The sequence below is a fragment of the Vicugna pacos genome, chromosome 30 (assembly GCF_048564905.1).
Source record: "Vicugna pacos chromosome 30, VicPac4, whole genome shotgun sequence".
Classification (NCBI taxonomy): domain Eukaryota; kingdom Metazoa; phylum Chordata; class Mammalia; order Artiodactyla; family Camelidae; genus Vicugna; species Vicugna pacos.
Window position 1 is genome coordinate 6,276,943 of NC_133016.1, and position 16,553 is coordinate 6,293,495.

At 36.9% G+C, this 16,553-nt stretch overlaps 1 protein-coding gene across 2 annotated transcripts in view; it reads right to left on the reverse strand.

The window, feature by feature from the left end:
* The window catches only part of CCDC102B (coiled-coil domain containing 102B), a 184,475-nt gene that overhangs the window by 90,755 nt on the left and 77,167 nt on the right, over window positions 1-16,553 (reverse strand). For both annotated transcript variants that reach the window (XM_072952139.1, XM_072952138.1), the window contains exon 6: window positions 13,086-13,295. In XM_072952139.1, the coding sequence (XP_072808240.1) occupies window positions 13,086-13,295 (210 nt within the window). The remainder of the gene's footprint in view (window positions 1-13,085; window positions 13,296-16,553) is intronic.

Below are 16,553 nucleotides of genomic sequence, written 5' to 3' on the forward strand. Positions count from 1 at the left end.
GGTCTTTCCTGACTGGGAGCTGATTGCAGAGACTGGAAGCCTTGGCAGCATCAACCTTGAGCCTCTGGCTTTCAGCGTCTGCTTTTGTAAAATGTAAAATAAATAAATGTAAAATAATAAAATCTCTATCTCCAGATTATGGTTAAGGTAAACGTACACTGCCAATAGAAGCAAGTGGCACATGGCAGGTGTTTGGTAATACCCTTCCCCCCATGGGAACCTAGTTTGTGCTCCAGCTCCCACAATCACCGAATCAGCTGGACAGAAGGTGCGGGTGCAGGAGAGGGATGGTTGGCCGGAGGGGGAGGTAGCAGTTACTAGGTTTGGCTACGTGGACTGCGTGGCCCGGGAGAGCAGCGACCCCAGCACCTGGCAGGGAGGGAACACCTGGGACTGTGGAGGTACGGGGGGTTGGGGGTGAATAACCACCACTGCAGCCTCGCAGAACAGTCGCCTGGTCCCCAGGCGCCAGGCAGCAGCTGCAGTGACACCTGACTCACTGCAGGGTTGTCTCCTCATCGCAGACCTGCGGGAACAGAAAAGCCCGGCGGGTACAGCAGGACTGGCTGAGCCTGATGCCCTCAGGGCTGCCCAGGAGTGCAGACCCCCTCGTCACGGGCAAGTGCACAGGCTGGGATGACTGTGTTTCATTTAGCCTAATACCAGTTCAAATACTTCTCCTGGCCCTCAAGCGGCCTTGAGTTTTGCAATATGTGGCTATGGAAGCTGCAAAAATTTGGTGACTGCTCTTGTGGCTTAATCAACCAACATAAAACTGATCCAAAGCCAGGTTAGCAGCAAATCCCAGACTGAAGTAACCTGTGTCCCCAGTGAGATGGCACAAGCCCTGAAAGATCAGCAGCTCTTGTACGAGTTGTAATGATTAGCCCTGAAGCTACGTCCTGGCCAAACAAGAAGGAGGTGTGGGGGGGCCGGCACTTCTGTTGTGTCTGGATTAACACCACTATTGGGCTGTAATGATGCTGTGATAAAAATGGTTAAATGCTTATCTGAAATAAGACCCACTCGTGCCCTCTGGGGCTGATTCAGTAGGTGGAGGGGGAGCCTGGCATGCATGGCTGAGGTCACCGCTGCTGGTTGGCCTCATCCTGCCTCCTGGAAGTCTATTGATAACAGGACTAAACAACTGACATATGAGACAGGTTGGTTGGCACTGACCCCAGCCCCTGTCAGAACTCAAATCTGAGTGCAGAGTGTTAGTTAGCATGGCATTAGTTCCCCGTTGTTGCTGTAACAAATTGTAACACACTTGGAGGTTTAAACAACACAAATTTAGTATCTTTATTATTCTAGAGGTCAGAAGTCTGACATGGGTCCCACTTGGTCAAAACCTTCACTTCGAACTTCTAGCCTCTAGAACTATGAGAGAATAAATTCCTGATGCTTACAAACGTCAGGTTTGGGATGATTTGTTATGACAACCCTAGAAAAGGGAGGCAGCCTTCTTTGGAATTTTGTTACTGTCTGGCTACCCTACATAATGTTGAGGTTCTTCCTCACAAAGAATACACACTTATCTACATATCATATGTCGTTATCTCTACTGCTCACCACAGGGCAACATCCGTGCGAGTAGAGATTTTACTATTATTATTATTATTTTGCTTTTCTTTCTACAGTACTTACAAGAAGAACTGGTGGCCTTTTAAATGTCTAATAATATCATTCCTCAGGACACAGCATCATTCAGATTCTTGCCAAAATTCAACTACATTTTGAAACATAATCATCTTGGTAATTAAGACCTTGTTCTAAAACAGTGCAGGGATAAATGCAAAATTTACCACAACAAACACTGAAGTTATATTCCCTTTCATATTCTTTTTCATTATAGGTTATTGTAAGATACTGAATATATTTCCCTGTGTTATACAGTAGAACCTTGTTGTTATCTATTTTATATATAGTAGATAGTATCTGCAAATCCCAGACTCCCGATTTATCCCTCCATACCAGCCCCATAATCTCCACGGAATACTACTCAGCCATAAAAAAGAATGAAATCATGCCATTTACAGCAACATGAGTGAATCTGGAGATTGTCATACTAAGTGAAGTAAGCCAGAAAGAGAAAGGAAAATACTATATGATATCACTTGTATGTAGAATCTAAAAAATGACTCAAATGAACTTATTTACAAAACAGAAACAGATTTAAGACATAGAAAACAAACCAATGGATGCTACATGACTTTAAATGAAACTTATTTTACTAGATAAGACAATTTGAACCTTTTATAAAAATTCTGTCTTAATATTCTTCTTTTATTCTTCATAAATTATATGTTACAAATACATGAAATAAGTAGTGAGATGGATTACTACCTGTGAAAGCTCATACTGCCTACATCACAGAAAAAACTGAAAATCTGTTTAACTCATTTTGAAAAAAATTCTTCCTTTATACTTCCTTTATGACTATTAAAACTAAAAGTGCACTGAAATTGATTTTTTCTTAAAATAGATTACTTATTAATAAGCAAAAAGTGGATAAGACAAATCTAATAAGAAGGAAATGAAAGAGACATTTCTCATACATTACAAGTTAGGCTAATAAGCAGTGACTCATTCAAACATAAAGACCAGAAAACATTAAAACTCAGATAAGTTTTAATGGAGGGAAGGACACGTTTGGGTTTTAAAAATTTGTAAGATCCAAATTTTCCTTCTTTTTTCCTGTATTGTATTTAGAGCCAAAGGACATAACACTAATTATAAGATGCTCATTAGTATGGGTAAAAACTTTCCAGCTACATTGCCCCCAAATGGTGCCAAATAAACAGTTTTGGGGGGAGAAACTGAATTAATTCTATCTGGCTTAAAGTAGGATAATTAATTTTAACTGGCTTTAGGTAAAATTATTCTCGTAATACAGACTCAGCCAGCTAATTATTTCTCCATATGTTACTGCCCCTCCCACCTGCCTCACCTTGGCAGAGACCTCTCACATTTCTCCACTCATCCCCCACACTGCCAAGGACATGCCACTAAAACAGACACCATCCTGCTTTCAGTGTGATAAGAATGGCTAGTGCAGAAGATTGGAAAATAAATTTCATTTCTGATATTAAACATCCTGGAAAATAAATGATTAAAAATTACCGTTAACAAAAGATGTTTATCCTAAGCCCTGTCCTCCCCAGAGTTAGGCACCACCCACACCCTTCAATAATGCCAAATCAGAAACCACCTGAAGTCATTTACAGTTATCGCAAACATATTATAAAGTATTCTGGGAACACTGATGTTAACTTGTGGTTTTTCAAATTTCAGTGCACATAAAAATCACCTAGTTACTTATTTTAAAATATATACATTCCTGGTTCCCAAGTTACATGCCTACTAATTCAGAAATTTTATTTTCAGACAGCACCCTATTGGGCACAGAGAGGACCAGGATCCAACTTTAAGAAACACTGCTCTAGGAGATCAGAACATCTAATCTATTTTTAAATTCCTTCATTTCACCATGTAATTTCTACCACACATACGTGGAGTAAGATGCTTTCAGAATAATGGAAAAGAAGCTGAATGGGAAAGATGAAGGTGATTTGTAATTATTATTTCTTGTTTGATTTCCTATTCACTTTGCACTAAAATAGAGCCATGTTCACAAAAGAAAAACGAGAAATCATGCGATGGAAAATTAAATCAACATTGGTGAAAAAGCAGAGACGATTCTTGTTAGCTCCTGACGTATTGATGCTTCCTCTCCTCTATTTGCCTAGAATTTAGACAGAACTAGAAAGGCTGCCAAATGCTGTGGAGATTTAAATACCATTAAATTAAGCATAATAAAATGATAGGGAAACAAAGTGATGGCCAGTAAGAGAGAAATATGAAATGAGAAATCCCTCAGTTATGCCAGCAACCATATTAAATGTAACTGTGTGAATTAAAAAGAAATAACTCCAGCAAGTGGAGAGAGTGCAGTAAGCTGGACCAGGAGGCAACAGCTATTTTAGTGAAAATAGACTGAAATTCCAAAGAAATATTAGTGTCCTCATGAACCCAAATTAGTGTCTTCATTTAAACCAGTAACTAAATTTTGGAAAATATAATAGGATCGTGGAATTTTGGTGCTGGAAGAATCTCAACGGTTTAACCAAATTCTTCTTTTAAAAATTAAAAAGTAAAGCACAAGGAGTGGTCGGCCAAAATCACTCTAATGTTGAGTGTGGATCCAGGATTCGAGTTTCATTCTTTCATTCTTTAACCTCTGGTCCTATTGTCCTGTTATATGTGAGTTGAGTCACACCTTTAGCAGTTACCACTTTCATTGAATAATAATGCAGCATGCTCTCTGGAGCCTCTTTCATAAAGGCACTAACTGTTCTTGACGGCTCTGCCCTCAGACCTAGGCACCTCCTGGAGGCCTCACCTCCAAACGCCATCACACAGGTTTTAACGTCTGAGTTTTGGAGAAACACAAACTCAGCAAATCTCAGTGTTCCCAAAAGTCATCTATAGATTCCACAGAATCCCTATCAAAATCCTTATGGCAGTTTTTGCAGAAATGGAAAAGCTGATCCTCACATTCATAAGGAATTTCGGTTGGCCCTGAATGTCCAAAATGATACAGAAAAAGAGGAACAAAGTTAGAGGACCCATGTTTCCTGATTTCGAAAAGGTAGGTGAATTCTCTGGCAGAATGATAAACATGTAGACCAATGGGACAGACTGGGGAGTCCAGAAAATAAACCCATACATCTATTAACAGCTGATTTTCAACAAAGGTGATAAGACCATTCATTATGGAAAAAAGTAGTCTCTTCAACAAGTGGTGCTGAGGCAACTGGAAATTCATCTGTAATATAAAGAAGCTGGACTCCTATCTTTCAACTATATACAAAAATTAACTCAAATCGGATCAATGATCTAAATACAACAGGTAAAATTACAGAAGTCTTAGGAGAAAACATAGAAGTAGATCTTCATAAAGTTGGATTTAGCAGTTGGATTCGTAGCAATGACACCTTAAAATCATGAACAACAAAAGAGAAAATAAATTGGAATTTGTCAAAATTAAAAATTGCATGCACCAGAAGACATTACCAAGAAAACGCAAAGACAACCTAAAGACTGGTAGAAAATGTTTGCAAATCGTAAACCTGAGAAGGGTTTAGTACCCAGAATATGCAAAGAGCTCTCATAACTCAACAACAAAAAGGCAAACAACCCTTTAAAAAATGGGCTTTGGGCTTGAACACACATTTCTCTGAAGAAGACACACAAGTAGCCAAGAGCACACAGAAGATTTTTCAGCATAATCAGTCACGAGGGAAATGCAAATCAAAACCACAATATGATATACCACCTCACACCCACTAGGATGGGTATAATTTTTAAGATAAAGAAAAAAAACCTGAGAGAACAAGTGTTGCTGAGGATATGGAGAAATAGGAATTCTCATACATTGTGTTGGAAAAGAAATGGTTTAGTCAACGTAAAAAAAAAAAAAAAGTTGGTCCTTCCAAAAGCTATACATAGAATTATCATTTGACCCAGAAATTCTAGATATATACCTAAAAGAATTGAAAACAGGTACCCAAATAAATACATACACATACATGTTTAAAATGGCACTGTTCAAAAGAGCCAAAAGATGGAAACAAGCTAAATGTCCATCAGCATATGAATGGATGAACAAATGCATCAATGCTATTCAGCCAACAAAGGAATAAAGTTTTGACGCTCACTGCAATGTGCATAGACCCTGAAAACCCTATGTTACGTTAAGGAAGCCAGGCACGAAAGGTTACTTGCTGTATGATTCCATTTATATGAAATAGCCAGAACAGGTAAATCCATGGAGACAGGAAGCAGACTTGTGGTTGCTGGGGCCTCGGGAGGGGGCAGGATGAGAAGTTACTATCTACTATTTACTGGATTTGCTTTGGGGATGATGAAAATATTTTGGACAGGTTAGAGGTGGTTGTACAACATTCTGAATGTGTTAAATGCCACTAAGTTACTCAATTTAAAACGGTTCATTTTAGGTAATGTGATTTCATTTTAAGAAAAATAAAGGGGAAAAAAAAGAGTGAGTGTCTCAGATCTATTAAAGTTATCTGAGTTTTTCACTAATCTTTCAGTTTTATTTAAAATTTTAATTTTAAAGAAATATAATCAGAGTCTTGTCATTTTAAATAAGAAGCTAAATATTTTTATCGCTGCTTTAAATCAAGCTAATATAAATCAACTGATGACACCTGGGGCGCTGCCAGTCATTTTCTAATTATATAGTGAATTATTAGCAGCATGCTAGTCGTATCAAATACAAAATGAAATATCATTTCATATCTGAATATCATAATTTAAAATATTTCATGAAGTTCTAGTTCTGTTAAGTATAAGTGACCTGAAGTGTCAAAATTTGCATCTTTGTTTTAATTGGCAATGGGATAAAATATCCTTTATCTGATACACGTGAAGGAGATTTTAAAAGATAAGCCTCCAAAAACCCTACAGAGCTTCTTGCTCTCTAACATTTGCCTTGTAACAGAATAAAAGGGAGAGCATAAGACTGAACCATAAATCAAAATGTACAATGCGGTTTAAGTAATGAAAATCAAAGCATGAACACGTACATTTAATTATTAATTTGATTATGAGGATGTGCCAAACACTATAGTAGGAGCTGGGATTTAATATTCATCTTTTTAATTTAACAAGACACGACAGCATTCAGGGTTTTAGTAAGAGAAAGTGAAACTCCATCCAGCAATAATTTATGCCTAGAAATAAAGCTTCATGCATACAAATCTTATTTGTGTAACGTTGCTCCAGTGGAGAATCATAAAACAGGAAGAAAAATAGTATTATTTTAGAATTAAATTTGTAGAAATCAATTCATTGTGTGTGTGTATGTGTGTGTGTGTGAGAGAAGAGAGAAAGGAGGTTAATATTAAAGTAAACGTCACCCTATTTTGCAGCATATTGATTTATTTCAATTCAGTGGGGAACTTTGAGTACATACCTTCCTTATGACATCAGTGAATGGTACTTACGTGTCTTATCTCTGTTAACTTTAGAAATTCTTGGGCAAAAGGATGTTGTTCTGCTCAACCCACACAATCCCATCCACCTTTGTTAAAGTTTGTACAAAACCATGATGTGTTTCTAAGTTTCATGAAATAAACAACTTACTTTGAAGAACATCTTGTGTGAAGCCTAGTGTTTTGCTACAAGCAAGACATTCTTCAAAATTATTCTTATTTTTATAAACAAAATGTTTCATTTATAAAAAAGGGTTATTTTTTCATGTGTCTAAAAGTACAGTATAAGTTTTTACTAATCACTATATTAAAAATGGAAATTCCTAGTGTATCTCAGAGAGCAAAGCTATGTAAGAACAGTTGGGGAAAAACATAAAATCACCCTGTCTAATAACCCCAAATTATAGAATTCTAAATTTTTACTATTACCATTTTACAACAGTAAAAGAATAGATACAATTATTGTTTATTTGTAAATTATTCAATAAATTTTACAAGTAGAAGAACACCTTGCAGGAACACTAATGAATGGGAAAAAGCTACCAGATCCATAGGTTTGCCTGCTACCCCACTGAAAAGAAATTAAAATATTTTTGAAGACAAAGTTACTAACCAGAATAAATAAAATGTCATTCCTATTCAAGGAGTGGACACCGTCAGTAAAGTAAATTCTTTAGGAATTGACTTTGATGGCCTTTCCACTTTCAGATTAATTCATCATTTTCCTGAGACACATCAATTACTACTCTGTCACATTAACTTTCTGAGAATGACCCACTAGGTGACCTGAATGAAGGGAATCAGGTGCCAGAATGACTTGAGAAAACAAGCTCCCCAAGTGCTTCGTGAGCGCCACGTCGACGCGCCCAGGGGGCTTTGCTCAGTAGACCACTGACTGCTTTTTCCAAAACCCTCTCACTTGAAACAGTATTGTTTGCAGTGGAAAAATATATACACTGCATATCAACAGAATCAAGGCCTTGGAGGCACAGGAATCTGCCCCATACACCGAAGAAAGCAAATCAGCATTCATAGGGTAGATACCACATTTTCAAAAATCATTGGGACTTGTAATTCTACTTTCCCCACTACAGCAAAATCAGGACATATTTTGGTAGGTATTAGGTCATACGTGTTTGTTCCATCCTTGGTTATTTGTTATGTTTGATCACTTTATGGTGAGCACAAATCCCAGTTTTCATTTCCTTTCCTCTCATTTGTGTTCTCTTCCTTTATCCTCTGTCCTGAAGTTCAAAGAAGTGAACAAAAGGAGGAATGGGAGAGGTAAGAAAGGGGTTACAATTAGGGAAGTATTTACAGTTGTTTATTTTTATCTTTTTCTTTTCACTAAGCCCTTGGGGAAGATGTTCTTTTTTTAGCCCCAAGATTACATTCTTTTCCCAAACCTCCCTTTCCTCTGTGCCTCATAGGCATGCTCCCACTTCTCATAATGAATATGAGATGTCTGTTCATACTGATTTTTAGAGTCTAGCTTTCTTTCTCTTACTGCAAATTTATAGAAAGCTCATCTGCCCTTAAATCTCCAGGACTATGTTTCAAACAGACAACCTACTGTACATACTACAAATTCCTTCATTCTTTCTTTTTTAAATTCACTCATTTCATCTTCCTATTAAATAAAACAATTACAAAAACTGCAAGAGAGATCTGATCTAGTCAGGAAGACCAGAAAAGGCTTTCCAGAGGAAGCAGAATGTAGTTAATACCTGAAGAATTATAATGACTTAAGAAAGCAGATGGCAGGTGGCGAGGGTTGTGGTGGGGGGTGCAGACTAGCAATTCGAACAAGGAGGGCTGCTGGAACCTGAACCCAGAGCAGGTCTTCACACAGGTACACAGGCTGCAGCTGTTGGAGAGCACTGGGGTCAGAAACACTGTATGCTGCCCCGTGAAGCATGGTGCCAGCTGCACTTCAGGTGTATCCTGTTCAGATGAACACAGTTATTTAATGTAACTATTTATTTTGTATTTAGGGAAAGGGCCTGAATGTATCTAGATGTTGTCAAAGGGAGAAACTGGCTCAAAGCACTGGCCAATATAATGTTTTAAGACTGAGAGAGACCAGGAAGATGTGCTGCCCTTTGAATTTCCCATCTCTGCACAGTTGTAGAGTTGCCTAAATGCACACATCTCCCTAAGTTCACTGTTGGCTTAACTGACAGGTGTGTAAGCTTGATAATCTCAGAGAAATCTGGTGATGGAATAAATCTACATAGGAAATTAGGGTGTTCTACCTAGAGTGAGAATTCTATGCAAAGGTCCTGTGGTAGGAGAAAGCAACAAGAAGTTCAGGGACTATATACTGAGAGCGAGTAGAGGAAAGTAAGCAAGGAGGAAAAATAACTCTGGTAGTAGAATTGAATCCCAAGAGGGTGACTGGCTACAAGGGTGCAGAGAAAGCATGAGTAACTACTGTAGACCGGGTCCTCACTCCTCTCGAGTGTGGTCTGTGGAACAGCAGTATCTGCATCCCCTGAATGCTTCACAGAAATGCAGAATCTCAGGCCTCACCCCAGACCCACCAGATCAGAAAGAATCAGAGACATAGAGATGCTTTTTCACTACTTTAAAATATACAATAAGCCATCATATGGTGGAAACTCAAAAAGTATGAGCTAAAAATAATGTATTAGTCATTTCTTTCCAGACCACAGTGTGTCATGAACACCCCACAGCAGCTATCACCATAACTTTTAATACACTTCAAATTTTTAGTGACATTGATCATGTGAAAGAAAAAGAAGAACATTTTTCAACAAACATTTTAGGTAACTGAATTCAAATTTGCGGAATGCACTGAAGATGTTTTTAAAAATATGAAATTGCATTACTGATCCCAACATGTATGTTTCTGCATATTAATGAGCATAAGCGGATTTTTTAACGTTGGGTGGAGATGCACAGACTAACAATTGCACGTCACCAGTATAACTAACTACTGGCCGTGAAGTCAGAGTTTCAGATGCAGCTCCATTGCTCTCCTCTTAAACCATACACTGATTCCTTTTCATTTTCCAAAGCTATTCTCAAGCATCTCTGCCGTCAATTTAAAATGCAGCTTCATTCTGGGAAGAGGACTGAATACTGCCGCAGAAGTCCATCACCAGACGTCAGTTGTTCTGATTATACTAACATCACGGAACGGTGCCACCACTATCCAAAGCAACAACAAACCAAAAGATCCACATGTTGAAGCTGTTCTAGCAAAGTCTATGGCAGTGGTTTATGGTTTAAAAATAAATTGCTACATTTATAGTGGTAATATGCCAATCAATCCATTAAAAATTCAGGGGTAGCGCTATTTTTTTTTAATTGTAAAAGATTGAAGCACACACAGCCTTAAGCATAAGCTGTAAAAGCAACTACCAGAGATTTATGTGATGGAATCACTCGTGTGAAGAAGAATCTTTGTCTTTAAGTTAATAGTGCAATTTAAAATTGAAAGGCATTTTCTTTGAAAATGCATTCCCTGTTATGCTAAAGCCAAAAACACTGTGTAAAAGTCCTCCCCCAGGAATTTATAAAAAATTTCATTAAATAAGGAGATTGTTAAAACTCAAGAAACAATCAGTCAATTCATTAGCAAAATGAACCGATGTGGAGATTTCTATAAGCAGCAGATAGACTTGTGTCTGCCACAAATACTTGCTAAAAATAACGTGGTAAGACACGTCACATCTCTTCTGGAGGCTGATGATCAGTGGTGTTTACAGTCGTGTCTCTTCCCTGCCAGCACCTGTTTCTCTGGCCTGCCTCGCATGTAGTAATTTTATGCATACAGATATCCGGTACTTCTAAATGGTAATTATATGCCTGTTACTTGTTACTCCTATGTGGTACTTATACACATAATTTTTATACATATAGATTAGTTTTTATTGAAATAATTTTAAAACTACAATTCGGCTTTGTGTTACAATAATATCCACACTATTCCCTGGAGCTTGGCATGTTCTATATGCAGCTTTGATTCAGTCTGCATTTGGGGACATCTGAATCTTGATATTTTGGTCTGTGGGGATCTCTGTGGCCTTAAGGATTTTGACCTGCAGCTCCTCCATGATACATAGTCTAATTATTTTGGTTCACGTAGTGGGTCTGAATTCTTAATGAAGAGGGTAAAAGGTCACTTGCACCTCCTCCCTGCCATTGAAAGCATGTACACTTAAGGAGCATTCTTCTGATTGATGAGCACACTCAGCGTTCAGACCTTAATCTCCCAGTTCTCAAGTTCTGTCTAGTTCTAGGCAAAAGAACTGCATTGGTCCCAAAGAGCCCAGGTCAAAACTTGCCATGTTCACAGGACAGGCCAACTGACATATGCCGGCTCCAAACAGCCACCAATCAGCCCTCGTGTCTCCTAACTGACATACTTTATGCCATAACAACAGTTTGATGTGACTAGAAAGTCATCAGAATGGAATAGAGTAAATTACTCTTTCATCTGTGTTCTTATTCCACTTTATTCTTAGCAATCATCGCAACGTATTATTGATAACAACTTCCGTGTTCATCTACCTAGACAGACTCTAAGCCCGTGCTGGGCAGGGATAATGACTTCATTCGTCTTTCACATCACCAGCAGCTACAGCAGTGACTGAACACAGTATAATATAAATAAATGCTTGATCTTTTCAAGTGAATCAAAGAGAAACAGATATTTTGATGATCACAACTTGTTCCGTAACTGAAAGAGTTCTGTGCTTTCACAAGTAGCAATCTGCAAAAAATTCTCTATAGATTTATTATTTGTGTATATGTCAGAACTAGAAGCCATTATGGATGGTTTATGAATCCATATAATAGAAAATTATGATCACTCACTATAACATTTAACTTTAGATATTTGCATTGCCAAGTCATGAGACACTAATGCAATTTAATCTTGCACTGGCAATAAATCCCTAGAGCCACAAAGAATAGGGAAGAGTGATATGGAATTCAATTTTTCTGCCTATTTAGCTTTTAGAGCTCATATGAGTATTAACTACTTATCTGACTCAAAAATACAAACTTTTCAGAAATATTTTTAACTTACTGTTAAAGGAATTGAGTGAAAAAATAGAATTGTGCATTAAGATACCACACAGATAGTTTAATGGAAGAAATGGAAATAAGATGAATATGTTTATATTGACACACACATAAATTATAGCTGCAACTAAGAGAATATTTTAAAAATCTAAAAGCCATTTGTCAAAAAAAAATCCCACTGATAACAGTAATTTATGTCTATTGACTTCAGGATAAAACAATTCCAAAACAACCTAAGTTTCCCGAAGTTAAAATTTGCATTTAATTCTAGTTTTAACATTTATTGCCGTATCCTATAAAAGCTATTTGTAACACAATGTGCTTAATTGCCTCAAAAATAATTTTTCTGAGGCTGAAAAGAAACCAAAGAGGAGTAAAACCAGCTACATTTAAATGTTTACGCAGATACCATAGCGGCTGACAAATGCTTATTGTCTCGTTGCCCAAGCTAATGGAAAGACAGACTTACCAAAAATAAGGTCAATTGTCACTTTCTCTGGAAAGCCTTCCCTGAAACCCACACCACACCCAGACTCAGATCTCCCCTCTACCTCCTATCAAAGAACACTCTATTTTTCATCATAGAATTGGTCATAACTGTAATTAAATAAATATGTGCATTAAAACTTAATGCCTTTCTAAAAAACAAAAAAGAAAGTAAATAAGATCAATGGCTTAGAAAACACAAAGACAAAACTGTAACAGGAAACCAAAAACACAAAAGTCCATCCCTTCGTGTTCTGGAAAAGCTTGAAACCATCAGATTGTCATATTCTAACAGTTTCATACAAAATTCATCACACTCTCCTTTCCTATGCATGAACAGCGTTTTTTATGTCTCTTTATTACAGCGGGAAAGATCATGCTGTCAGATATTAGACAGCACAACAGGAGACACTCAGATGTGAGGGGCGCAGAAGCGAAGGCAGCACCCAGGAGACGCCACGGAGGGAACGCACAGGAAGTGGCAACGTTTGCTCCCAGGAGCGCCCGCCCGCAATACACTCATACCTTGTTTTTCTCCTGCAGTTCAATTTGTGATGTCTTGAAATCAGGACCTTGAGAGTTTGCGCTTAGTCTATTTTTTCTGTCCAGGAGCTCTTCCATTTCTTTCACCTGGACCTTTAGTCTTCTATTTTCTCTCTCCAGTCCTCGTCTTTCTGCTTCGAGTGTTTCCCTCTTGTCCGACTCTGATGTATTCGCAGCCTGCAATCTCCCCAGCTAAACACAGAAAACACAGAAAAGCAGCGTGTAGCATCTGTAGTTGCGCAAAGGCCTGGCGCCCAGCGAACAGGCCTCCGCTAAGAAAGGTTCATGGATATGTCCATTTATACAATTTTTAAAAAGAAATTCTATTTATCTGAAAAGTTGAGAACAATACAAAAGCCCTAAGACCAGACTGTGCCCTGGATAAATACACACCTGCCCTCCTTTGACTGTCATTTGACTGTCTCTAGAACCACACAGCCTAGATTTGTCAAGTAAATAGGTTAAGTGAAAAACTGACGATATTTTGCCAACAATCTGCACTCAATTGATGAACATGTCTCAGTTGAGAAGGCACAAAATCATTTCTTGGGCAATTTTGGTTGGATGGATATAGTTCATTCATTCACTTACTTACTGTACCTTTCAACTTCCAGGCACTATGCTAGTCTCTGCAAATAAAGACGAGTGAATGTCATAAAATATCATATACGCCATGATTAAAGTACTATACAATATAGCCCAACTCACCTGAGCGAATGGCCAATTTGATTTTCAGGGAATAGAGGTTGGCAAACCATGGCCAGTGAACCAAATCTGACCATCGATTTTAGTAGGTCCCACGCTAATGACTGAATAAAAAAATCAAAAGAAGAATCCTATTTCAGACAACTAACATTATATAAAATTCAAAATTCCGTGCCACAAATAAAGTGGAATTGGAATACAGCCATGCTCACTTGTTCACAGATGTCTTGTGACGGTTTTCACGCCATGTCGGCAGAGTTGAGCTGTTGGGGCAGAGGCTGTGCGACTGGCAAGGCCTAAGATATGGCCCCTCACAGAAAACTCGCTCGCCTCTCCCTTCCTTCCAGCGTTCCCAGCCAAGGCTGCAAATGAGACTCTCTTAGAGAGATGTTTGTAATGACCAAAACTTGCCTCCAGAAGTTTTGATTTAATAGATTTGGGGTCATTTCAATATCTCCCTGGGTCAATTTTTATTATGTTAACATTTTTTGTATTTAGATTTTTAAGAGGCAATAACAAATGCGTTTATTTTCTGCAGTCTTCTTACGTTTTAATGTTCACTTATTATTAAAGTGAGGTTGAACTATATTTGCCTGTTCCCATTTTCCCCTTGCTCTGGATGCTGTAAGTAGACGTGATTAATAGCTCTAACTGCTCATCCTGAGCTCTGAATTCTAGTCCTGACTTCACTATTGATTCTTTGGGTAAGCTCAGGGAGGTAACTTCACCTCCCTCATGTGGACAATTTACTCTCTTACCTGATAGGATCTGTGAGAAGTAAAATTAATTAAATTGATGGGAAAGCATTTTGTATAGCAATGTACTACTTAGAGAAGAAACACCGTGGTGATATAATTTCAGGAAAAATATACGTTTATTCCCTTTATTTGGCATATGTATATCCAAATGTCCAGGTAACTTGTGGCATTAATCTCTCCAATGAAGCCACTCTTCACAGGAGAAAAACTAGTGGAACCTAGTTCTGGTTCTGTCACTTACTATTGGTTGATTCTAGACAAGACATACACCTTCTGTTCCTCAGTTTTCTGAAAAAAATTAGAATGAGAACACCAAACCCACCAAATTCAAGTTATTGTAAGAACTGAGTAAGACCAATCATTTAAAATGCTTCCTAAACTACACAACATGATAGTTATGTAAAACTATTTGTTACAGATAAAAATTGGAAATTACTTATTTTTACATTAGTTGGTTTTAAAACCTAATGGCTAATTTAGTTTTAAGTACTATTCAAAGTATTGAATAGTATTTTACTGTTATAAAGTATTTTTATTGACATTTTAAGTTCTAAAAGAGAAGTCAGCATTAAGAAAATTAGATAGACTTCGATAATATCATTGGAAATGAATTTTGATTTTAAAAATTCTAAAAACTGCTTTTTCATACGGATGTAATTGTGCTATTATTGTAGAAAATGTTCTGTTCCCAAATCTAAGGGAGGCTCCAGCTTCTAAAAAACAAGAAACTAAAATTACATTCTTGGCACTAGACCTTGTTTATCAATTAAATATAATAAACTAAGGGATCAAATTTTAGATGATGTGGTTTTGACATTTGGGGTGCCTATTTGGGATGTGAGGTGAAAACAGTATTTCACAATCCAATTTAGAACATGACATTACTTTAATTATTAAGATTAATGCTTAAACTTTTTGACTAATAGCACATCACTTATCAGAATGAAAATAATAAAGCTGTAATAAAAAGTCATCAACTTTGCGATGAAAAATTAATTTTAGGAGAATAAATGTATTTTTGGTCAAGGACAAATATGATGCTGTGTCAAGTCTTTATAAAACTGTAGGCATTTAAAAGAAATTGCTGAAGTCAATTTTATACCTAATAACAGATAACAGGTAGAAATAAGATTTTAAATATGTAATAGATGGTTTGAATGAATAAATTCTAAATCTTAAAAAAATGATTGAAGAAAGAATTCTTTTAATAGCATAACAGCAAAGCTTAAATAATGATGTGTGATTATTTACTGTTTGAAGGTTTTTGTTGCCATACCAATTACCTGATAAATTTAGGTATATAACATACATTAAAAAAGTAAAGGTTCTGTGAAAATTGGATCATAAATATAAGCAGTTTTGGTTTTGTTTTCATTTTATAAAATTATTTTCTGTCAGATTATTCTTTTCCAAGAATCATATGAAAATGTACCACCTTAAAAGCCATTCAATTAACTGCAAGTTAAAATGGTGAAAGAAAGATCAGGTAGTATTTTAAGCTATCAGAGTTTACTGTAAGCAATTCTAATAATGATTGTATCAAACTGAAATAGAATTCCATTGATTTGCTTCCAATGATCAAGGAAAAAAATCCTAAAACATTTTAATTTTAACTCTAATATACTGTGAATTTTAACTAATAGTGGGTACTAGTCTTAAATGAATTGCATGCAATACAGGCAGTATTGAAAAATACTTTCTAAAATTTTTTAATGTAAAAGTATATTCTAACCAAGCAAACACTAAAATATTTATTGATTAAATGACTTCCAATTTTATGCATATTAAACATTGGGAAAATATATACATGTCCAGCTATTCAGCTATTTAAAGAGTATTTATTGAGTATCTTTCAGACACTGAATATACTGTAGTCAAAATAAAAATAAACATATAAGTATAAATTGGGCAGCAACTCAAAAAGGAGAAAAGCTGCCGGGTGCTATGGGAAAGACTTGCAGTGCATCAGGCAATCAGAGGAGGTTAC